Source organism: Cynocephalus volans, chromosome 1 (assembly GCF_027409185.1).
Source record: "Cynocephalus volans isolate mCynVol1 chromosome 1, mCynVol1.pri, whole genome shotgun sequence".
NCBI classification, from domain to species: Eukaryota; Metazoa; Chordata; class Mammalia; order Dermoptera; family Cynocephalidae; genus Cynocephalus; species Cynocephalus volans.
This window is the reverse complement of record NC_084460.1, coordinates 106,982,715-107,009,029: the sequence shown is the minus strand read 5'-3', so window position 1 is coordinate 107,009,029 and position 26,315 is coordinate 106,982,715. Positions and strand designations below refer to the sequence as shown.

The 26,315-nt window shown below is 40.7% G+C and overlaps 1 protein-coding gene across 1 annotated transcript in view; it reads left to right on the top strand.

Moving 5' to 3' along the window:
- The window catches only part of LAMP3 (lysosomal associated membrane protein 3), a 30,515-nt gene extending 5,725 nt beyond the window's left edge, over positions 1–24,790 (top strand). The window contains exons 2-6 of the mRNA XM_063105930.1: positions 49–761; positions 1,634–1,762; positions 12,351–12,408; positions 15,680–15,850; positions 24,657–24,790. Coding sequence (XP_062962000.1) covers positions 49–761; positions 1,634–1,762; positions 12,351–12,408; positions 15,680–15,850; positions 24,657–24,790 — 1,205 coding nt within the window. The remainder of the gene's footprint in view (positions 1–48; positions 762–1,633; positions 1,763–12,350; positions 12,409–15,679; positions 15,851–24,656) is intronic.
- Positions 24,791–26,315: the final 1,525 nt, after the last annotated feature.

The window sequence follows — 26,315 nt, the reverse complement described above, 5'->3', positions numbered from 1 at the left end:
TGTAAACAATTGGCTAGTGTTTTGACCTTTTTGTTTCCTAATTTGCAGTACTTTTGCATGATGGCAGTCAAATAAGAGCCAAAGCATCTCCAGAAACCAGACATCATCTTCAACTCCCTACAGCAGCAATGGCACAGGCCGTAGGAAAACCTTCTCTCCTGCAACCAACTAACCAAGTGCTTCACAAAACTTTAGCAGCAAGATCAACAGATAGTTACATTACCTCTCAAATAGCTGCCACAATAAAAATTCCAACAACTACCCCCATAACTACGAAAAGCACCCCATCCACCAGCCCAATCACCCACACCCTAGTCACAACCCAAACCACACTCAACAGCTCACACATGGCTGCTCCAGTTACTGAAGCTACAATTGGCCCCAGCTCAGCTCCTCATTCACAGCCCCCCGCCATCACCCCACCACTCCATACAACTGGAACCAGCCTATCAACTGTCAGCAACACAACTGGGAAAACCACCCAACCCAGTAACCACACCACCCTTCCAGCAACTTTGTCCCCAGCATCACACAAAAGCACAACCAATCAGAAGCCTATTCAACCCACACTGGCCCCAGGAAAAACCACAGCTGTGCACAATGCCACCCAAACAGCCTTGCCTGCCACCACAGTTCCTGGACCTACCCTTGAACCTCGGCCATCATCAGCCAAGATAGGAATTTATCAGGTGCTAAATGGAAGCAAGCTGTGTATAAAAGCAGAGATGGGGATACAGCTTATTGTTCAAGAAAAGGAATCAGTAAGTTGGGGCCATAGGACTGTAACACTACTTTCAAGAATTTTGAGTGGGGTTTGCCTTGCTAGGAATGATCATTCCCCTGCATCCGGTGTCTTTAAATGAAATAAATACCTGCAAGCTCATCTTTCTCCAAGGTGCTCCATTAAAAGGTGAATATGTTTTAGAATACCTATGAAAATAGAAACTGAGAGCAATTGTTTGGAGAGAGGATGGCATACAACAAAAATTTAAATATACACATCCCTCACTTTTAGCCAACATGCATAGAGTGTTGGGAGATGTTCAGTGCTGATCCTAGCCTGGCCCTGTCATCCCCGATGACTTCCAAGCCTCAGCTCCTTTCCTGTGAAATGAGAGATTTGTATCAGATGCTCTGTACGGTTCTAGCCAGTTGTGACATTTATATGAAAAATCGAGATTAACAGGAGGACCAAAGGAGAAGGGTTGTGACTGTTTGATTTATGAAAGGATTCACCATAAAATAATACTTTCTTTTTTTGCACAGTTTTTATGATTTCAAATAAAACTTCCACATCCAGTTTTTCATTTGAGAATGAAGTACTTTAGAGAGCAAACCCTTCCCTGTAGTATCTTTCACCATGTTTAACTTAACAGAAATTAAATTCCATGCAGCTTATCAGGAATATGCCTGCCATGAATTACGTATCACAGAATTCCTCTCAGTGGGAAAACTTCTTTAAGAAAGCTTTTGAACATAACAGTTCGGAAATGAGAGGTGTCATCCGGAGAGTTTGCAGTTCTGAGCTGAACGCCTACTTAGCCTTGGGTGTTGGGCTCACTTACTAGTCTGTGCTTTGGATTCTTGCTAGAGTTTTCTATCTCACTGAGCTGTTCTATCTTATTTGGTTTAGGTTTTTTCACCTCAGAGATACTTCAACATCGACCCCAACGCAACCCAAGCCTCTGGGAACTGTAGCTCCCGAAAATCCCACCTTCTATTAAATTTCCAAGGCGGATTTGTGAATCTCACATTTACCAAGGTGAGGCCTGAGCTTCTCCACACTGACTGGCTCTAGCATCGCTTTCCCTCTCCCTGGCGCTGGGGCCATGGTGCAATCTCACACTTTAGTTCTGAGATCGCTGCTGGCAAGAATGAGAGGCCGGGCCGGAGAGGAGGAAGTGTCGACATCTTGTGTTTGCCTTCTTCCCCCTTCAGCCTCCTCCAGCATCCCAAGTAGGGCTTCAGGACCTCTTGGGGGAGACTTGGCCTCTGGGGAACCTAGCCACCCATGCCCTTTACAAACCACCCAAACAAGGAAGTTGTACAGATGAGCAGACCTGTAGAAATTCCCAGTGAATACCAAAGATTATTCTAAGATCAAATCAAATGTTAGAATGGGTTCTTTCCAACCACAGCAAGCAAAATTCAGGGACTAACCAGGCCCTGGGTTTTCCAGACCATCTCCTGGAAGTGGATAGACAGTGAAGTAGAGTGGACGGAGCACAGACATTGAGGTCAGAGAGTCTCAGCTACAAATGTGACTCTGTCATTTGTTCTCCTATGACATCGAGTAGGCAACTTAATTTTCTGAGCTTTATTTTAACATTTGAAAAGTTGGGGAAAGGAATTAGAGGTCACCTCTGTGAAGAGCACACCCAAGCATGGAAAGTGGTAGATGTTCTATAGCCAGCTGCTGTGATTGCAGTGACTGAAACAGGCAAATACTTTGGGGACCAGACGAGGCTGGTCATGCAACTTCCAGGGAGAGACTTGCCCCTGTTTGCTCCAAAGTATCTTTCAAATAGGCTAAGTAAGAGCTGGATAGGAGGCACTGAGAAGACCTGGGCAGCTGGTATTAGGCAAGTGGCTTTGGGCTAGTTGGGGCCTGTTTCCTCATCTATAAAATTGGAACAATTACACCTACCTAGTAGGACCCTTGGGCAGATTAGAAATGGTATATGTAAGTGTCTAGTACAGTGGTTGGTACATAACAATGTTCAATAAAGGGTGGTGGTTGTTATTATTGTTGTTATTATTAACTGGGCCCCAAAGGCTTTATCCTCCTGGTGCATATTTACTCTGTAAGGTAGAGAGACACTTGAAAAGTCAGTGGTTTCCTTTCAGTACCAAGTGGGAAAGACATAATTTCTCACACATAATTCCTCACACCAAATGGGAAAGACATTCAGGGCAGAGTAAGTTCTCTGGACAATTGAAGTTAAAATATGGAGGTGTCAGAGATTTCTTAAGAAATCACTTGGGCAAAATGGCAGAGGATACAGACATAAGCATTGATTCTTAAGCCCAGGCAGGCATTGGAAACCTCCAACATTTGTTTGCAGCATGCAGTGGCAGCTTTGGCCAAGCCATAGGCAGAGCTGCAAACAGGAGTTTCTTTGTCACCTTTCAACCTCTCTTTTTGTTACTTTCTTCTGTCTCCTGACGCCCCATCCCTGTTGTTCCAATGCCTTCCGGCTGAGCTCTGTTTGATCAAACTCTACCCAAGTGTTGAATTCCTGCCTTTCTGAAAATCCTCTGTACTCCCAAATTACCTCTCCCTCCAGAGGAATGGGCAGGAAATGAGTGTCCAGATGGAGCTGGAAGCACCAACAGGCCCTTCTTTCCTCCCACCCTCCTTCACCCACCATCAGGAAGGGGCAAGGTGAGCCTCTCCCAATCCATGGCCCCAAGTGTCACCAGAGCTGCTTTGCCTGAGTCTCACCAGCCAAGTTCACCATTCCCCAGCACAGATTCCCCAAGCAGCTGACACTAGTTTCAGAACAGGGGGAAAGCAAGGTGGCTCAAAGAAGGTGAAATTCCACCAGCCCTAGTTCCCCCCCCCACCTTCCTGCCCGCCCCCCCGGGGGAGCTTTTTAAAAGAGACAGTTAGCTCAGCTGGTTGGAGTGAGGTTTGGATCCAAAGTTTGGATCCCCATACCTCCAGCCACCAAAGAAAAAGAGGACTTGTTTAAGCCAAAACAGGGGCCCTAAATTCAAGGATTACAGGGGTTAAGCATATAACTTAATGAGTGAAGCAGGCTAACATAAAATTTTTTTCCTTGAAACAGGTAGTCCTAAATTTTTTATATTGCCAATTTTGATGAACATCAAAATTGACCTTTATCAAATATTAAAGACAAGAAAAATTTTATTTTCCAATCAATCTAATAAGAAAAACATTCAGGTAAACATGAAATGGTAAGTGGCAGGTGACAACACTGCAGTAAAATGAGGAGACAAAGGGGACAAAATGAAGAGACAAAAGGGGACAAAATGAGTAAAATGAGGAGACAAAAGGAGTTGGGTGGGAGAGTGCCCAACTCCCCAGAGAGTGTGGCCATTCCACAGCTCCTGCCACTGTTGCCAAAGCATGGCTGACATCTAGCTCTGGTGGCGACTGCCGCTGTTCTTTATGACAGGATGATCAGATGTCCATTCTGAGTGGCTGCCCTATTGTGCCAGTTGTTAAATATTTTACACATCACCTCTATCAGGTGGTAATGAGAGCCCTGCGTTGCCAGATCTTCTGGTTGTTCAGAGAAGGCAGTAATCGAGATCTTTTATAAAAGCACATGATTTTTAAACGTTGGCAACACATTCTTAAAAAATTTGAACACTATGCTGGTCATATAAAACACTAGCTGTAGGCCTGATTTGGCTTGTGGTCCCTGATGCTGTGGCTTCTGTCTAATGGCTGTATTGTATGAAGTGCATTTAGGCAGGAAAACTTCTAGGTTTTTCCAAAAGAGAAATGCACTTAACAGTTCAGTTATTTTTCAAATGCTGCTACTCTCTAAACCAGTGTTTCTGAACAACAGCGGTATTAACATTTGGAGCCAGAGAAGTCTTTGTTGTGGGTCTGTCCTGTGCCTTGTAGAATGTATAGCAACATCTCTGGCCTGTATCCACTAGATGACAATAGCAACCCCCCCCCCATCCGACAACCCCAAATGACTCCAGTCATTGCCAAATGTCTCCAGGGAGACAAAGTTACCTTTGGTTGAGAACGACTGCTCTAGAGAAAAAGAGAAATTGAAAAAATATGAGTTTTTATTTGTTGTAATATTATAGATGTTATAAATGAGAACTGAGTTGTTGAATAATAACTAGATACTGAATAGCAGGCCTGATTTATCAATTAATTTATCAGTAAGAATTTACTGAGCACCTACTTTGTTCCTTACAATGAGCTAGGCATATGGGAAACATAACAGAAATATAGGCTATAGTTCCAGGTTTCAAATCATGTATAATAATTTGTAATTTTTTAATTGAAATATTACCAATGACAATAACATTAAAAAAAAAATCTGCCTCCTAAAGTGTCACTTGACCTTGTTGTTCAATCAAGACAGATTATCCATTCATTCACTTTGTGACCATGGATGGGTTGCTAGTGATCTGTGAGCCCCAGTTTCCTCTTCTTTAGATGGGGCCAACCAGTACTTATTTTGTCGGACTGCTGGGAGGTGAGCTGAGCTACAGTCTGTGAAAATGCTCAGCGAGGTGTTTGGCCTGTAGTAGGGTCAGGAGAGGTGGATTTCTTTTCTCATTTCTCTTAGCTTCATTTTTTAAAGAACTGAAAACCTGTCTCTGTCAGAGTCTCATTTGATTAGGGTGACATGGTGAAAGTTACTCAGACCCTTCATGTTCAAGATGAGCACACCTCTCTTTCGCCCCTTCTCCCCACAACTACCTTTCTGCCTCCATAGTTTGTTTTAAAAACATCCCTCAGTAACTTGGAGTAGAGTTTATTTTTCTGTGCTCAACACTATCCCTTTCTCATCCACCCCTTTGGCCAGACAGTTCCAGGCCTCCAGACCTGGCTCTGGACCTGGGGAAACCAGTAAGTGTGGGAGGGGCACCAGGGCCAGGCAGTATGCTGGCCAGCCAAGGTCTTGAAATTAAAGTATTTGGAGCCCTCTTGGCTTATGAGCTAGCCTCTTGAGAACTGTGATCAATGTTCCAGTGTCAACAGCCTCAGAGCGTAGCACTTAGAACTTCCCAAGTATGCTGTCCTGTTTCCTGCCCTGTTTTCCCCTGTGCTTTTCACTCTGCCTGGAATGGCCCTCCCACCCTTCAGCCCTCTCGAGCATTCATCCTTTAAGATGGTTCAGATATCATCGCCCTGGGCAGCCTCCCCTTCCCCACCTCCCACCTCCACCCCAGGTGAAAATGAGAGACTTCCTCCTTTGTGCTCCCAGAGTCCCCATCTGCTGTCCCCTAGCCTTCATCAATGCACTTGTCACACATTTCACCATCCTGAAGGCCAAGCCTGCAGCTCATTCACATTGCTCTCTCAAGTGCCCAACCCTGACTTTGTACATATTATATCTTTAGCAAATGTTTTATGAATAAATGAGAGTCAATAAAGGAATAAATCTAAATTTTACAGAGAACGCTGGGCCAAGTTGCCAAAAAGTAGATCAGCAGTTCTGAAGAAACAGCCTCTCTGGCTTCTTTTTGCTGTGTCCAGAGCAAAGTATCCTTGATTTAGTCACAATGATGCTGAGCAAAAGAGGCCTGATTGATGTTAAAGACAAAATCCACATCCTGAACATCTGTAACTGTGAAACTCGCATAGTTCATTTTGCAGAAGTCAACAGGCGGACCCTGGGGCCTTGAGGTCATTGGCATGCTGGCTTCCTGGACAGGCTTGATTGGCTGGCTTGTTCTGGACATCTGTTCTTTGCTGTGCAATGGTGGACATGTTGGTGGACCCTCAGTTTGCTAAGGAGGATGTTAAGGTTCCTTGAGGAATTAGGATTTCTTTGGTGAGGTATTCAGAGCTCTCTTTAGATAACCAGCAGTGAGGAGCCACTGTGTCAGCATCCCATTGTTTTTTTTTTTTTTTTGTACTTGGTATTTCATTTTTTTTTTTTCTTGTGGAGGCTGGTCAGGTATGGGGATCTGAACTCCTGACCTTGGTGTTACTAGGCTGTGTTCTAACCAACTCAGCATCCTATTGGTTGGGTAGTGAGATGGGACTTTTACAAGTGGTGCATTCAAGTGGACATGCTATAAGTACGGAATTGCTGTATGTGGCTGTGAGGAATCCTCAGCCCCCTTTTGTCAATGCCAAAGATTACACAAAGGATTTTTGCTTTGTCTTCAAGAATCTGGCAGGTAGATATTTGTCACTCTCCAAACCAAACCCCAAAAGAGAAGAACAGCTGACATAGAATAACCCCACAGGCATAAAAGGAGAAAGCATATGCTGTGAACTGTATAATGTGTTGTGTGTACTTTCACCAGGGTTTGGATTAAATCTGACACCTGCTTAAAGCTCCCAAACTCAACCACCCCAACCCTCTATCCTCCCACTCCCATGTCCTCTAGAGCTGAAGTTCCACTCTATTTCTTTAATCAATAGGGATAAGTTGAACTCACTCGCTTGCCCTCTCTTTCTGTTTATAGTAGATCCGAGCTCTAGGAAATAGATAAAAATTACCATTTGAGCTCAATAGGAAAGTTTTACTGAGAAGAGGCAATCTGACTTCTTATTACCATTGTTTAAAACACTAGTTAAAATTTGAGTGAAGACCCTGAGCTAAGTTTCTTACATGGGATCCTTCATTTAATCCTCACACCAACCTAAGAGGTAAATCCTAGTATTATTCCCATTCTTCTAGTGAATTAGTAAAAAAATAAAATTTGGGTAGTGTTCACAAAGATCTGGCAATTCAAACTAGGCCAGCAAGGGAACAAAGAGATATTTTTAAATTAGTATTAAAAATTCTTAACAACAGTTTATTCTCCCAAGAAGGAGGTTATCCCCTCACTATCTTTATAACACTGACTTGTTCAGACCTCATTTCTCATTGATGGGATAGACCAGGGGTCCACAAGCTATGGCCCCCAGTCCAAGTTCAGCCTGACTGCTGAGAATATACAGCCCACAAGTTAAAGATGGCTTTTACATTTCAAAATGGTTCAAAAAAGAGAATATTTTGTGACACATGGAAAATACACAGAATTCAAATTTCAGTGTCTGTAAGTGCAGTTTATTTGGAATATAGCACTCTTACTTGTTTTTGTACTATCTATGGCTGCTTTTGCAATACGATGGCAGAGTTCGTAGTTGCAACAGAGAACAAGTCAAAAATATTTACTGTCTAGCTCTTTACAGAAAAAGCTTGCCAAACCCTCATTCTGAATAAACTTCAGCTTTATTACCATCCAAATTATGCCAGATTCTGAATTCTGAGTCTAAAAAAATACTTCATTGTAGTTTAAATAAAAGACAATTTTATTTCTTTAAAGAAAATTCTATGACATTACAACTCTACGGAATAAGGTAAGCACCCAGGCTGGTCGGTTAACTCACTTGGTTAGAGTGTAGTGTTGATAACACAAGGTCAAGGGTTCTGATCCCCATACCTGACAGCCACAAAAAAATTAAAAAATAAGGTGAGCTCGGTTGTTTAAACAAGACTCATTTAAGTGACATCAGCACCATAAATTATGAAAAACTTCGAATCTTAAGGAAACTAAACATCTCCCTTCCTTTCATCTACATGAATTCCCCTAACAAATACTTTTCCTTTACCCTAAAGATAGACATCAGCTCACTCCCAGTCAACGCTTGGCTAATTTTGACTCAGCCAAAATAGAAGGAAACCCCAGTGCAGGTTCTAGACCATCCTGTGACGTCATTAAGATGAACTCAGTGAATGTGAGCACTCCGCTGTCTGCTTGCAGAAGGCCTCATTTTTACAGACTGTCGTGGAACGGGAATGGCTCTTCCCCTCGGGGCTGGCTTCATCGGCGGGCGACCTCTGCATTTCAGGAGGTCTCATGCTTGGCTTAATGCTTTGCTATTGCCTCTTTAAATTCTTTATTTTATTTTATTTTATTAATATTATTTTTTTACATTGTATGATGTTGTTGTAGAGCATTTGGGAGCGAAGTGGAGAGGAGAAAGGGGAAGGAAATGGGATGGAAGAAGGAGGAAGGAGGAGGGGTGGGATTGAGGCCTGTGGCACCCCCGTCATTCCCACAGGGGTGACTGGGGGGCTTCCAGCAGAGGCTTGATCATTGCCAGGCTGGGTGCAGATGTCAGGGGGGTGTGGCAAGAGCCGTCACCCCCCACCCAGCTTGGAACCCAGGCCCTTCTTGCTGTGGCTTGGTGGTCATTGCTGGGCAGACTGTGGGTGTGGGGGGGATGTGGCCAAGGCCCTCGGCCCCCCACCACTGCAGGTTGGGAGAGCCCAGGGCACTTCCTGCAGTGGCTCAGTGGTCATCGCTGGGGTAGTTGTGCTTGTCGTGGAGGCATGGCTGAGGCCCTTGGCCCTCACCCTCGGAACTGGTTGCAGGTGTCAGGAGGCCACAGCTGAGGCCCCTGCCCTCCCCCCTTTCTGCTTGGTAGCCCAGGGGACTTCCAGTCCTTCTAGGTGTTATAGGTGTTTTTTGGTGAAATGAGACCTTTACTAGTTAATATCAAACTTTGTCTCTTGTTGTGGGTACTTTGTTTTTTCTTTCAGTTCTGTGTTGGATTATTTGCTGTTCACACCACTCAAACTCTGCACTGGAACCAATTTGCTGTCCTTTGCTTACTTTTAAAATGGGGGAACTTCCTGTGGGGACCAGTACTTTAGTTCTGTGGTTGAGCTAAATTGCTGCTTTGCTGCTGGTTCCCTAGGGAAGGCTATTTGTATAGCTCAGGTTTTAATGGTTGACTTTATAGGTACTTCTGGGTCTAGTGAAATCCGGTGCATCTGGGTTGTGTAGAAACACTGGTCTGGGCCTGATTCTTTTCATCAAACTGCACCCCACACAATTCTATATTCCTAACTACTCTTCTCTGAGTGGTCCTATGCTGATTGGAAGGCAAATCAGCTGTCCTTGCTGGGCCCCAGTGCTCTCTCAGTGGTCCCATATCCCCCACCGCCCATGCTCCAAACACTTCCCATGGGACGGGCCATGCTCCAGTCCCTTTCAATGACTCACTGGCCTTTTTGTTCAGTTGTTGTGTCTCTTCGCTCCTGTGTGGGTCCATGGGAACCCTATTAGTAGTCTTGCTGGCCTATGGGCCACCAAGGCTCTCTTCTCCCCTGCTGCCTCCAAGCAACTTCATCTGAAAGGCACAGCTGTGGCTTTTGCTGGCTCCTGCTCCATGCGCTCAGCAGCTCCAGCCTGGAAGTGGCCAGGATTCACAACAGTCAGACCGTTTTTTCCTTTCTCTCATCGCAGCTTCTCCCACCTTCATGCACTCTGTACATCTTTCCTCCTCTTCCCCTGAACTCTAGTGGCCCCAGCTTGGCTGTCGTTGCTTTTTAATAGTTGTAAATTCATTGATTTATGGGAGAGAGTGATGCTGGGGACTGTCTGTTCTGCCATCTTGACCAGAAGTCCCTTGAAATTCTTAATGATATTTTAAATTTGTTTTTTGGCTTCTTTGGTGGCTGGCAAGTACAGAGATTGGACCCTGAACCTTGGTGTTAACAGCACCACACTCTAAACAACCAAGCTAACTGGCCAGCTCTTCTGTTTGGTTTGTTTCTTAATGATTGTTGAACAAGAGGCCCTGCCTTTTCATTTTGTACTAGACCCCACTAATTCATTATGTAGCAGGTCTAGCTTCCTCTAGATGGCTAGAGACTCCAGCTGCATTTCAGAGAATGTGAAAGAAAGTTGTCACACAACAAACTTTGGGCCTAAACCCACACTTCCCATGGAGGAAAGTGTAGGGCAGGATTCCATAAGCGGGATCTTGCTTTGTCTCACTTACAGATGATGCAAATATGAGATAGATGCTTAACTCCTTTAGGCCTCCTTGATCTTAGCTGTAAAATGGGCTGATAATATTTACTCTGTCTCAGGGGATGTTGTGAGGATCAAATGGGGCAATGTAGGTAAAAGCTCTCACTAGATAAACTGACCGTCATCGCAGAAATGCCAAGAACCCTTTCCTCAGGTGAGAACAGGGCAGGGAGATGCCAGAGGGCAGGAAGATGCCAGGAGGCCCCCTGGGGGCTCAGACTGGCCTCATCATTGTTCTCTGGCTGGCTCCTTAAATCAACCTCACACTGTAGCCCAAGCAATTTCCAAAATCAAAGCCCTGCTGATGTCAGTGCCCTTTGCCCTTAGGATAGGGCGAGAGTCTTATAACCCTGACTGCAGCTCTGACATACATGTTTCTTTTGTGCTAAAAGGAACCCCAAATAAAGAATAACCCAAATAAATGGTATATGAAAGCAACCCCCAAAAATACTGGGTCACAGGTGTTTCTCCCTACAGCACATTGTTCAACTCGCCTTTGAGACCCATGAGACTGAGCACCTGGAGGGAGACAGCTAGGTCTTCTCCCAGGACCTAGAACAACGCCTGGCATGGAGTGGATATAAAAGAGAGGTGAAAGGCTAGACTTGGAGACAGAACGTGAGGTCATATTGTTCCCTGCCACCTTTTAGGGCTTGAGCAAATCACTGAGCCTCTGTTCCCTCTCCTAGTTAGTGTGAGGATTAAAGAAGGCAATGCACGGACGTGCCTCCTATCGTGCCTGGCACAAGGTGAGAAGCCAGTGTGCAGTAGGTGCTAGTCAGTGAATTGTAGGATCTAGAGCTCAGTGCATCAGTATCGGTGACCTTACTACAACAATTTGCATTTATAGAACCTGTGTACTGTGTGATGAATCATCATTTCATCCGCGGATAAGATACAACTGGACTATAATGTGGTCAAGATTATTACTGTTAAATGTCTTTAATGACTAGATTTGAAACTTCTAAAAGTAATTCAATTTCAGATTCTGATTTTGCATGCTCTGCCAGGTTTTGCTCCTCTTATTTGTGAGAACACTGTAAATCACCTACTTTAAAAATTAAAAACTTCCTTTTCAACTTACCCTTTCATGCCCCAATTCAATTCCTTTGAACGTTTCATACCCTCAGTCTTTCAGGAGATTATAGGGCTGTTCTGTAGTTTCCTTGTTTGACTGCTTTGTTTTCCCAAAAGGAAAGTCCCTAGACACAATGTGGCACTGCTCTGTGTTTCTGAACATGACTACCTGGGGTCCTCTTCTAGAGATCCCAGTGATCTCAGGGTAAAATGTTTCTTCCCAGAATTCCTCCTTGTGGTTCCATTTAACCATTTTGGAAGCATGGACCTATTAATCTGTTTAATTGACATTCTACCCAGCAAAATGATCATACAACTTTACATACATTATTTTCCCCAGAGGGTTTATGGACCCATGAAGTCCCCTCACAGTACCTTTAAGGATCGTTGGTCTCAGGTTAAGAACCCCTACTGTTAGATATTAATCACTAGTAAAAGCTTATTGTATGCTCCTCAAAACCCTTCACCTTCCAAATGTACTTGCATTTTAACAAGGGGAAACTTGGCACAGCTGAAAGGACTAAAATTATACTGGTAGAATTTGAATTTCAGACTTTAGCAACAAGCATGCAGTAGAGAACTTTGGCCCAACTGAGTATTTGTTTATTGTGTGGTATGTCTACTTTTTAAAAAATTTTCAAATACAATTATGGCTCAATACCAACACACCCCAAAATCCTCATATCAAGGATTAATTGCTGGAATCCTGACTAAACAAAGTTTGTAAACCAGGATCATAAACATAAACATGGAGATTACCCGAAGGTTAACACACTGCTGTTTTACAGGACGAAAAATCATATTTCATCAGTGAAGTGGGAGCCTATTTGACCATCTCAAATCCAGGTTAGTACAGAGAATGGCTGTTCTACCAGTGATGACACTGTTTCCAGTTGGCTCATTTTTCATCCCATTGCATCTGCTAATCTTTGATGCCGCTTTTAAGAAACAGACAGAAAGTAGCCAGCAAAGTAACTCTGGGGAAATTTATGACACCTTTGTGTGCTTCACTTTGCCCATCTGCTCACAAAGGAAGTTGGACTAGAATATGTGGAAGATCATTATTGGCAACAATAGAGAGTTTACTGACTTTGACAAATTTGCTGTTGATAGTGCAATTTATTCCTAGGCTCATGGAATCACGCATTCATTCTACTAAAATGTACTTAGGTGCCAAACCCTGTCTGTATTAGGCACTGGGGATTCATAATTATCCAAACCAATCATTACTGCCCTCATGGAGCTTACATTCTAGAAGGAGGAGAGGATCACAAACAGACATGTTAAATTATAATACGCTGTTAACTAGTGATAAATTCTATGAGCAAACACCAGCATGGGGCGTGGAGAGGACTGGAAAGCTGTTTTACTCAGGGACTTAGGGAAGCCCTCAGGGGAGGAAAGGCCTCTCTGAAGAGGTGAGGTTTGGCAGAGAGATACTTCCATTTGCTGATCTCTGGGCCTGGGAGCTCTTTCCAAATGTCAGGAACAACACGTGCATAGGCCCTAAGGAGAGACTTTGCTAGGGTGCTTAAGGACCAGCAGGGCACCTAGGTGCCCCAAGAGTGAACAAACAGCATGTGAGTTCTGAGTGACAGCCAGGCCAGAGCACCAAGGCCCTGTGGGCAGGACAAGGCAAGGATTTAGGATTTTATTCTAAAGTGTGAAAGGGTGCCATTGGAGTGTATAGGGAAATGATATATAAGATTTACATTTATAAAGCTTCACTTTGGTTGTTGTATGGAGAATTACCCATGGGGGGCAAGTTGAAAGAATTACTACAATGTTTACTTCTAGAGAAGTAAAGCTCCCAGTCAAAATAAATGAGTCTCTTGGAGGCCTCAAATGTTCCCCCAGAAAGCCTAGGCTTAGATAACAAACTTTTATTGAGCACCTCCTCTGTGCCAGGTACTGTACGAGGAGTTTCTGTTTTCTCCTTTTCAAAGTTCTGTCTTTTGACTGGCTTAAACACTATTTCATTAAGGAACTTACACTAAAGAAACTTACCAAGAAATGAAAACGTGGAGTAACGGCTACTTAAAATATTAGATACATTACATTAATATTGTTCAAGAGGATTTCGTCAATGATTGCTGGTTAAATATAAATAAAATGTCATCGTTGACAACTCATTTTCATATCCATCAACTCACACGTCTCCTCATGTGGGCTGGGGAATAAATATCGTGAGTGCTGACATAAATTAGCTAATATTGTCACTAGCCATGGACCAAATTTGAGCCAGGGGTTGGGTAGTAATCTCTCAAGAGGCAGCAGAAGGGAAAGTCAGACCAGAAATTAATTTAGAGTCAGATGAAGGGGGAGAAAATAATATTAGATCCTGATGATCAGGGCTAAGCAGTAGCAGCAGGAGCTGAAGTAGTCACAGTAATGATGATTTTCTTCCCAGTAGTGGTGGTGATGCTAATAGTAATAATACTCAGTGTAATTACGGTAGTAATGACAGGTGTAACGTTAGTGGGGATGGTAGTAGTAGACTACCCCAGGATATAACGCATGACGCAGTAGTGGACACAGAAGTGTACACAGATAATTCAATACATCATGTAGGGCATTTGCATGTACAAATGCAGGAATTGATGCCAACTTGTTCTCTGTTCTCTGTTGCTTATAACAGAATGCCTGAAATTGGGTAATTTATAAAGATACAAATGTATTTCTTACAGTTTCAGAGGCTGGGAAGTCCACAGTCCAGGGTGCACATCTGGTGAGGGCCTTCTGGGTGGGAACTCTCTACAGGGTCCCCTGGCAACACAGGCAAACACATGGAGAGGATGGCAAAGGCTCTCTAACAGGCTCACTTGCTCCTTTTATAAAGCCACAAGTGCCATTCCTGTGACAACCCACTAAACTATTAACCCCTTACTCCACAAATGGATTAATCCATTCACAAGGCAGTCACCTCTTAAAGACTTCAGCACTGCCATAGTCTGATTTCCCATCCTCTTAACACTGTTACAATGGGGATTAAGCTTCAGTGAGTTTTGGGGAGACATTCAATCCACAGCAATCACATAACTATTTTTTTATGAAACAGCCAAGGAATCTTCTGGCCAGTGAATTTTCTCCCATTCAGGAGGTCCAAAATACCATATAGTGGAAGGGTGCTTGGCAAGCGTGGAATTAGAGCAAATGGAGTTTATTTTATGATTAAAAGTTACAGTTATACAGAAGGAACAAGTTCTGGTGTTCTCTTGCTCAGTAGGGTGACTATAGTTAACAATATTATTATTATATTAATTATATTATTAATTATTAATTATATTATTATTAATATAATTATATTAATATTATATTAACAATATAGTTAACTATATGTATTGCATATTTCAAAATAGCTAGAAGAGAGGATTCTGAATGTTCACAAAGAAATGATAAGTGTTTGAGGTGATGGATTTGCTAATTACCATGATTTGGTCATTATACAATGCACACATGTATCGAAACACCACACTGTACCCCATAAATATGTACAATTACTAAGTGTCAATTAAAAATAAAATAAAATGTTAAAAAAATGCTCAACCCCATCTGCCTGGAAGCATCCACCTCCTTGAAAAGGGTCTACTTGTAAAAAGACAGGGCCAGTCCTTGAGCAAATCCCTCTTCCCAGACAGCACTCAGATGGTAAGACATGGGCCTCTCCCTTCTCTCTGTTTCTATGAATGGAAGCAACCCACCACCACCACCATTTGAATGAGTTCCTCCTGCGATGTTAATATATTCAGTCTGGCGATATGCAAATGTTCCATTTGCTGACTTTGTTTTTGTGTGCAGAGGTGCCAAGCATTGACAATAGTTCCCATCAACTCTGACCCAATTATTTAAAATAACTTAAGAAAACCTTCCCCAGCATTCTCATTTCAGTGTTCTCACATTCCAATTTTCGTGAGGGGTCTCCAGTACACTCTAAACAGCACCAGGAAAAGTCTGCAAACAGCACCTGGTGTTTTTTCATGAAGAGAAGATAGGTGAACCCTCAGAGAGCCATGTCTGGAGGAAGGCCTGTAACTGCATGTGGGCATCCCAGCAACAGCTAGAAGTCAAGGGATATGTTAGAATTCTTATGTATCTGTATCTCACCTTTTCTCTTCAGAGAAAATTTTCCAAGGAATGAAAAGTGCTATGGTGATGTTTGAGACAACAGTTGGGCATTCCTTCAAGTGTGTGAGTGAACAGAGCCTCCAGCTGTCAGCCCAACTTCAACTGCAAACAATGAATGTCCAACTTCAAGCCTTTGATTTTGAAGGAGACCACTTTGGAAATGGTAAGTTTAGGGTTCATCAGGTCACAAACATAAACTTCAGAGACCCAGGGGAAGTTCCAAGTTGTCTTCTGTCGGAAGCGTTCAAAGGGGCGAGAATCACGTGTGCTTCCTAGAACAGTGCGACTCCAAACAGCTCCAGTCACCCTGCCCTCCCACCTCAGAATCAGACACCTTAACACACTCATGTCCACAGCTCTCCTGCAGAAGTTTACATCCTCTTTGACCAAAACACATATTCTTGCTATTTAAACACGCACACACTCAATCAAAAAGTCAGAAAACACCATATGCGACCTCCCTTTACATACTGTGGAGCACTGGTAAACTCAGGTGAGTTTAGGGAACACTTTAAAGATCCTGAACATTAGTGATGTCTAAAATCCAAGATTTCAGAATAGATTGTTTCCCACCTACAGAGGGAAAAGAGTATGCTGCAGTAATTCAGGATAGAGATAAACACTGTTGGATTCTCTCTTCTCAATTATAAGCTGCATTACCCAACAGTGTTTCCTCACAGTTAGTTTTAGTTTCTGCTCTGGGTTTTAACCACCACAGGCAGAGCTTGCCTGATGACCGCCCCGGAGGGAATCCGGTCCCTGCATGAGGGCAGGAGCAGACCAGGGTGACTTCCACAAAAGCCCTTTTCTGCCTGCCAGAAAAAGAGTGTTACAAGGATTTCTACATATGACCAGGAGGGTCATGAACTTCAATTTCTAAAACATCCCTCTCATAATAACTCAAAATGTTATAAGTACTTTTCAGTGATCAAAATAGATTAGCTAGATGTTTAGCCATATATCAAATTTCCATAACACAAATTTAGTTTCACTTTGGTTTCCATTATAAGCTTGAAGATGTGTCTAATAGAAAACTTCTCCTGACATCCTTAGTGGAAAGCACTTAGCAAAGGAAGGATTAAGTCATTGCTAACCTTGGATCCCCTGATTCCTGAAGGCTTTGTCTGAGTCTTACAGTCTCTGCTTTTGGTTTAGACCTTTACCGCAGTGCTAAGGTTAAATATTAAAATTTGCTAATAGATATTGCCCCCGTTTTGTTATCTCGTCTCACATCTTCTAAGATTGGGAAACTATTTATGTCTTTTAAAATCCATTATGAAGGTTTGAAAAAAACCACTGTAATTAATCATGGGATCTTAAGATAAGGTCCACACTTGCTCCTCTTCCCTGTCAGAACATATGTGAAGCAGGAACTGAGCAGGTCTGGGAGACTTGTTAGTGGTGGAGGTGGGAAACAAAACCTTGCATCAGCACACACCTGGCCTCCTATTAACAGTGCTCACAGGGAGATGGAGAAAAGCTCTCTTTTCTTTACATTTTTTCCTAAAATCACCATTCATTGGATAGTTCCCCAAGCAAGAGACTTCAGAGTTATCCTTAACTCCTCCCTGTCCCTTACCCACTCATACAAATAGACACAAAGCCCTATCAATTTTACCTCCAAAATATTTCTCTTGTTCACCCTGCTGTCACTGCTTCAGCTCAACTTTGTAGTCCCAGTCTTTGTACCTCAAATTTCACTAAAGATGCTCAAATGTGAAGATGTGTGTCATTCTGTAAACAGTATTTTCTACCAGAGAGTAACAGAAGGGGAAAAAAAGAAGCAAGTTACCATACGATGTGGTGTTATAAAACATCTGGCAAGGGGCAGTGGGAACACAGAGGGAGGCATGAATAACAGCGTTGTTGGTGAGGGGACGGGTTAGAGAAGTCCTGACTGATGGGTGACATTTATACCACGTCTTGAAGACCTGGAGAGGAATCTACCAAGTGGAAAATCTCAGCCTTGCAAAAAAAAAAATAATCGTCCCAAACAATAGACTCCTGACTCCCACATTCTCAACCCCTCCTCCCTAAAATCCTGGAGTCTGCAAATGGTTTTCTTTTGCTGTTTCTTTTGCTCTCCAAGCGGCCCCTTTAAAAAGCACAGAGTTTGAATAGAAAATTTTGGCCCTGAGACTTGGTGCAGGTCCCTGTTTCTGGAGTTGGACAACCTGGCTCCAAGGCTTACCGTGGTCTGAGAGTCAGGACACCACTGTGACCATGTACTTCCAGATCAAAGTGTTTCTCCAAGTACGATCTGCCTCCTCAGACCCATTGAATGTCTTGGGCATGGGGACCTGCAACTTAACAAACTCCTTACATGGTTACCAGCATTACAAGGTTCAGATCCACTGTACTGACCCTTTCCTGCCTGTTTTCACCCTCTGTTGTCTGAGGCAGCAGTCCAACGACCCAGCAGCTCTGTCTTTCCCTCAGTTTCCTTCCCTGTGAAGCTGAGGCAGGCAGGGGCAGTATTACTTCCCAGTATTTGTAGTCAGTCTGTAACCCCTCTTATTCTGACTTCAATTGCAGCGGATGAATGCTTCATTGACAGAAACAGGAGAGAAATCCCTGTGGCCCTGGGCCTGAGTATCACAGGACTGCTTGCCATTTTGTTAACAGCATGCCTGGTGGCCAGAAAGAGGCCCAGTAGAGGATATGAACGCATGTAAAGCCCCACTTTCTTCAAAACATGCAAGGTTAAGGCCTTGGGAATTCTGATTTCCTATTCTGCCTGAAGTGAAAGGACTGACCTCTCTAGTTGCCTGTCCCCCTGTCCCAAGCTGATTAGGAAACCTAGCTTTCTACCAAAGCATTCCAAAAGGGCAAGCCCCCCCCAACACACACACACACACACACACACACACACACACACACACACACACACACACACACACACACACCACACACCACGCACGCGCGCACTTCCTCCTGTTGGCTTGGGGAGGCTGTGCCAGACAGGCTTGAACTTGTTCTGCCACACCCAAGTAAAACAGGGCTGGGCTCCAGACTTAGGGGACAAGAAGAAGAGACATGAGCAGGATACTCGTGAGAAAGAGAAAGCAAAAACCCAAAGGGAGACATTTTCAAATTGTGGGGAAGACATTTTCAAATTGCACTGATTTTTCTTATACATTTTTAAGAGTCTTAATATTCAGTTTTTTAAAAAAATAGTACTTCAAAAAACCAATCCATTTCAAAATAGATCTTAGAGTGATTATAAACTCCTGGACTTTACCCAAATTCTGATGTACTTAAACTATAGGTAGTCTTAACATACTATCATTTTCTAAAAGACAAATTCTATACTATAGTATTATTAGTAAAATATTTAGAAAAACTAAATATTAGAAAATATTTAGTGAGCCTAACATCTCACATTTTAAATGCAAAGCACATACCAACGTTCTTGGCAAACAAAAGTGGCTCAATAAATGTTAATTCTCCAATTCCCTCAATTTCATTTGTTCTCTGCCTTCTTAACATTTTTTTTCTCACTTATCTCTGCTTTTTTTTTTTTTTTTAATGCTATCCTATTCTTGTAAATTTGTTAATTTGGGCCGTTGCTGGAGGGGAGGTAAGCAAAGCATCAAAGCACTCAGAAATGGCCAGCAAGAAGAGGTGGACCTACCCAGTTTATGACCCACTTTCCTTTTTTGCAGACATTCCACCACAAAAATTATAAACCTGATTAGGAGTAATTGGTTTCTGGAGGAAAAAATTATATTAAAATATGACTTAGGATATTATTCATGGTGTTCTATTACATTGATGGTTTAAATATGAGAATTGGGGTTTTAGATTCAGAGAAAAGGGAGAGTAGTGGACTTCTAGATGTTCTTAACTGATTCTACTAACAGGAAGTTTTCATGTTTTTCTACATTTTCCAGGGGTGCCATTCATTACTTTAACAGAAATTTTATGAAATTTGGCAACAACTCTATAATTAGTACTTATTTAGGAAAGGTCCTGGCTCTCCCTGGAGGTATTTTGGCTCACTCCACTTTCTTAGAAGTGAGGGGGTCAGGAGGGCACAGGGCAGCTCCAAGAGAGTGTTAAGAGCCCCCGAAAACATCTAGAGTGTCAGGAAACGACTACTCTCCCTTAAAACAGAAGATGTTGATGAAAGTCTGGATGTGAGGACCCCGTGTTCCCCAGAGTGAATCAGGTTTAACAGTAGGGGCTTGGCTTTGGAGAGAAGTGATCTCCTTCTACTTCCTCCCTCAAGCATGCTCCAGACTCCACATCCAGTGTTAAGGGCACTTGAACAGTTCTGTAGTGCAGAGCATGAGGTGTTTATTCAGTGTGCTACTAACCATCCTGCAGAATGACTAAACGGTCAGTCTTCTAGTATGTGGAAATTTCTTCCACAGCAGATGGAAACAAGATGCAGAATTTGAAATCAAGAGTAGAGAGGTAAAGCAGTTCACTTTGATTTAAATTTCCTTTCTAGCATCTTCAGTGAGTTCGTTTGGGTACTGGCTACTGCTTAGACTCCTGTGATTTATTTCCCCGACCCCAACACCAATTATCCTTAAAATCAATTTAAATTACCACTCTAGTAAACACAAAGAGCAAGGGTTTCCTTTGAAGGGCTAGCCTGTGTCTTCACATGGTCTTCCCTCTGTACCAGTGTGTATCCGAATGTCCTCTTCTTATAAGGACCCCATTCATGTTGGATTAGTGCCCACCCTAATGACCTCATTCTAACTTAATTACCTCTATAAAGACACTATATCCAACAGTCATATTCTGTGGTCCCGGGGGACTTCAATGGGTGAATTTGGGGGACAAGGTGGGGACACAATTTAGCCTATAACAGAAGGTTAGAAATGAACATAGTTGATAAAATACAAAGAAAACGTAACTTGAGGAAGAGAAAGACATCCCTGACAATTGCTTCATGCAGAGAATCACTTAATATGAATGTGAATTTCATGCAGTCAGAGTTCAGAGATATTAAAATGAAAGAGTAAAGGAGATTTCATTCCTAAGAAAATGAATTGAGTATCAAAGAAATATCACTACATAATGTATAGAAATGGTAAACAGAGTAGATAGGGCTGAAATTATATTACTTTCATAGAGATAGTGACTGAGATTAATACAGATAAAACCTTATTTTAAAAGCCTTATAAAGAAGCTACTAGATATAGAAGCGATTCAGACCCTCCAGCATAAGGATAATTGGTGCCTCTGAAGTAGAGTGCTCAAAAACAGAATGAAGATATATTTGTAGATTTAAGAGAATTTCTTTGAGTGAATAATTGAAGTTGGGACTGAAAGATCACAGTGTGTCCCAGAAAATAATTGATACAGAAAGTTTAACACTGGGACTTATCTGAAGTAAGATACAGAACTTCAAAGATAAAGAATTCTTTAGGCCTTATTGGGGAATAAAATAAAATAAACTCACCTATAAAGGGGAAAAGTTAAAGTTGGCCTCAGATGTCTTCACGATAACATTTCAAGTGAGCAAACAATGGACTACTAATTGAAAGTAAGAGCTCACAGAATTTTTTTTCTGTCATCACAGCTTTCTTTGGAGGAGGAGGCAGTGTTAGGACTTCTATAAAGGTCTAAGAGAAAGAAGAATGTGTGACCCCAAAATATTATTTAAGTATAAAGACAGTGGGCAGATATTCTCAACCATGAAATAATTCAAAGGATGCAGCACTGATACTGATAAACCCTTCTTAAAGATATTGCTTGACAATGAAATTTGGTGAGACAAGAGATGAGCCACAATATAAACAAGGAAATGAGCAAATGACCTTCAGGAGTAGAAAAGTCACTGAAAAGAAAAAAAAAAAAAGACTGATGCTGGTGAACATTTTATCCATTTCAGTATAAAAAGTGCTAAACAATTATGGGTCTGGGAATACAAATGCACCTTCTCATACATGAAACAAAATTTATACATGGCTATTCATTACAGCATTATTTGTAATAGCAAAAAATTGGAAACAAACCAAGGACCCATCAGCTGGGGCCAGATTAAAAAACTCTGATACATCCCACAATGGAATACTATGCAGCTATAAAAAAAGAATGAAGATGTTCCATACATATATATAAGGAAAGATATCCAAAATATATGGTTAAAGTCAAAAACTCATAATGCAAAATAGGGAGAAAAAGGGGAAATAAAAATATGTATTTCATTTTAGTTTCTATCTGTATAAAGAAACGTCAGAAATATATAAAAGAAACTTAAAAAAGTAGTTATCTGATGGGGATAGGGGAGCTAATGGGACAAGAGCAGAAGTGAAACTTCTCAATGTCTGCATCTTATCTTATATTGAGATTTTAAATCATATGAACGTGTTCTATATCCAAAACACATTTTTAGTGCAAGACTCTGAGGATGATAGTTATCAAATAAAATGGAAATGTTATGAAACTGGAAAGTGTTAAAAACAGTAGTATAACTATTCAGAATTTGGAGTTGGAGAGAAGGGATATGGAAGAGAATCTGTTAGTGCTAATCTTTCAAAACAGTGTAATATTTAAATTGGAAACAGCGTTTGGAAAACACATGACCCCAGTTTCTTTCATAACCTCTTAATGCATTTCATAATTGTTTAATGTGTACTTCATAATCTCTTTTTTGAAGCTTAAAGGAATCCTTTATGAAACTATACTTGCTGCAATAAAGAAACATTCACATGCAATAATTCCTTCAGTTCCATTTTAGTTTTTTTCTTCTGTAAAATCAAAATGAACAACTTTAGTAAAATAGCACTTGTATGATCCTATTTTAATAAGATTATTTATATTTATTTTTCTACCCAACTGTCCTTATAGTTCTAAACAAAGATGCCTGAAGTAATGTTTGCCCATATTAGCAATGACAATTTCTGGATGGGTGGTTTTGAGGTGATTAGTTTTTAATTTTTTTATTTGTGCTTTTCTTATTAATTATTTATAATGAGCATAGATTATTTATTAAAAATAGAATGATTTTTCTTTAAGTATGCACATGAGTACACACACACATACATTCTCAGAAGAAGCAAATGCCTGAAAAGGTTTACAAAGTAGAAGAATGTGGTGATTGGATAACTACTTTTCCTTGTTTATTCAACTGCATTTTAAAAATGTCTAAACAGTGTTAAATAAAGTAATTTAATAGTTTAAGAAAACTTTATAGAAAATAAAAGTTGCCCTCCACTTCCATTCCAGTCCTCCCAGTTTTTGTGTGTGTATCTTTTCACACTGGGCGGCACACACGCACGTTTGTTTGGAGTCATGTGATTCTTCACGGGTCTTAGGGAACACTTATTACACCACATTGAGACCTACCACATTCTTTTTAATGACTACATTATATTCTATTGTATGAATACCATCTTAAATTATTTATGGATATTTTGATTGTCTCTCATAAAATGTATATTCCTATAATATGTCTTTGTGCAGTTGTATGAATATATCTTTAGTATAAATTCTTGGAGGTGAAATTGCTGGGTCAGTAGGTGTGTACTTTACATCCTGTTTTAACTTTTTGTGTTTTTTCCAACTCATTTAAATTTCTTAACTTGTCAAATTTCTTTTTTAAGAAATATATATAAGTAAAAAAAGTATCATGTACGCCAAAACAGCGTATCACGAAAAGCAACATTTTCCTGTCCTACCCCTGAGAGACAGAGTAGTTTTAACTAATTTTAACAATTTCTTCTGATGGTTATCTTCATAATTCTAAAAAATAAAATAAACTTTCCATGATATTTCTTAATTTATCAGTTTTAGACTTTCTGCTATCACAGATAAGGGTTTATGTTTATAACACTATTTTTGGTTAAATCATTAAGGCATCTATTATTATAATTATGTAAATATTGTTCACTGCCAAACCAAATAGTGTACTGCAAGCACAGTTTTTTCTTGTACAAGTTTTCTTTTTTCTGGAATCTCTAATCATCATTCTGTCTCCCCTGACCTCGCCTCATCCTTTTTTCTTGGACCTCAGGTACATAGAATTGGTTGATGGTGATCCTTGGTTCAGGACACAATTTCAATATTGGTTTATACAAGAACCTCACACATACATCTTTTTAGCTATCCATGAATTTTAAATATATAAAATTTATGAATGAGATATATATATATATATCTGAATGGAGAACTATATATATATATGAATGGAGAACTATATATATATATATATATATATATAGTTTTCCATTCATTTGTTCTTTTCTCCCACACCCTTCATTACATTGAATATTCTGTCAAGTTCCCCTTTATCCCTAGGCCCTTCCATCTTTCTACAGTCAAAATTGATTAGTCTCTGGCCCAATCAATTACATTTTAAATGAATTGAATAGGTGTTCTCTAATGGAATAAAGAAAAAACAATTTTGACAAATATACAAACTCCCTCTTTTAAGCTCTCATAAATAATGTGGTCTATTTTCTAATACTAGCTAATAGTACAAGAAAACCTTAGGAGCGACAAAATTGTTTTATATGAATGACAAAAATGTCACTTTAAAAAGTGACAAAAATGTTTTATAAAACTATAAAAAATGTTTTATAAAGTGGCAAAAATATTTTATAAACCATCACACATTTTCAAGGGAATTTCTGTAATCTAGAGATGCAAATGGTCTCTTTTATGCAGGCACATCCCACTTTGTGGGAGCACACCAGGAATATGTTTCTTGTGTTGTTGCTTAGTTCAGAAAACTAGGCTAACAATAATTGGGTAGTAATTACTGAGAAGAAAAAAAGGTTATTTATTTAATCTTCCAACAATATTATATATTATTTTCTGACTTTATAAATGGGGAAATTGCAAGAGTAAATTACCTGCCCAAGGTCACACAGCTGGTTAATGATGGAATTAAAAGTCAAACCAAGATTTGTTTGACTCCAAAGCTCATATTCTTTCCACTCTAGCCTAATTTCTGATCTGTCATCACCAAACCTTACCTGCTATATTGTATTTGTTTTTTCTCTTAGTGGATGAGTGCTCCTCTGACTACACACTTGTGCTTCCTGTGATTGGGATCATCGTGGTTGGTCTCTGCCTTTTGGGTATGGGTGTCCATAGAATCCGTCTAAGGCATCAGTCATCTGGATACCAGAGAATCTAATTGTTGCTCAGGGGAAATGAAAACAATGGAGTTTAGAAAATTTTTTCATCGTTTCCAGGATGTTGGGGACTTCTCTTAGAGTGTGAGTACTTCAAACAATGTAAACCACCATCTTCCACTAAAACCAAGTGAGCTATTTGTGATTTAAATTCAAGTAGCACATCAATTTCTGGATATTTTTTGCTCACTTTATGAAAGATTTAGTGAGCTACTTAAGAGTGTTTTCTAGTTTCCCACAGAATAATTTAACCATCTAAAGTCAACATTTGAGATGCATTGAATTAACATAATGTATGTAAAGTGGCATATGCCTCCAAATTATAAACCAAAGTGCCAATTGTAATTAATACTATCTGTGTTTGCATTGAGGATTTTATTTTATCCTTGATCTTTTCCATTTAAAAAAATGCCTTTGCTTTGCCTATCAAGCAGACTTTCAGTGCTTTTACTATCTGTGTTTTATGTGTTGTACATATGCCTGGCGTGGTACTTTCCCACTTTAAATGTTTTGTTTTTATTCAGTCATCAAAAGCAAGAACATATCTAAGGTTGTTTAGGTTTTTGATGTGAAACCAACATGAACGAATTACCTTCTATTTTTTATCTTGATGACTCCTGCTCTAAAATCACCAGAGACTAAGAATTAGGTGGCTGTAGGCAACAGAATTAAATAATAAGCAAGAAAATAATAATGGCCCTTCACTATTGAACACACAGTGCCAGACACTAGGCTAAGCAGTTTACACACATCTCATTTAATTCATACAACTTACAGATGAGTAAACTCAGACTTAAGAGAATCAGATCACTTAAATGTCACCCACCATACTGTCTAGCCACCAAAAAAAAAAAAAAAAAAAAGCAAAAAAACCAAAAACAAAAAACACCCACCTAACAGGTGGGTGGCAGAGCCAGAATTTGAACTATGTTGGTCTGGTAGCAGGGTCTTTGATCTTTTTGCTGCAATGAGTTGCCTACAAGAGCAGTGACACAAAGTGCTCCTATAGCCTCAGACCAGCATATATTGTATTTTCACAGGGGAAATGGATTTACCCAGAATCATGAGACATTGGGGTAGATGAAAGGAGGACTTAGCAGATCTTTAATAAATTCTCTATTCCCTTGAAGGAGACTGAGGGGCTCTGTAAAACATTAGTCAGTTTCTCATTTTTATGGGGTTGGTAAGCTGTGGCTCTAAAGATGAAGAAATGGAATAAACTTGTCAGGGTATTTTTTATTTCTTCAAAAATAGAGAAGTCTAACTTTAAACCAACTTTTCTTTCTTGGATGTAGATCCCCCTCTTGTGGTAACTTGCAACTTCTGCACTTTTGTATCCACATTTTTCTATTATAGTTCACCTTATCTGTAGAGCAGCCTGCCAAGAATTTTATCCCTGCTGGATTTTGCTAAAGAAAGGAACTGAGTCAGGATATTAACAGAAAAGAACACATGACCCTAGCATTCTTTAGTAAAGGAACAATTCAAGTCCACCTAGAGACCATATGGGCTTTCCTGACTGATTTC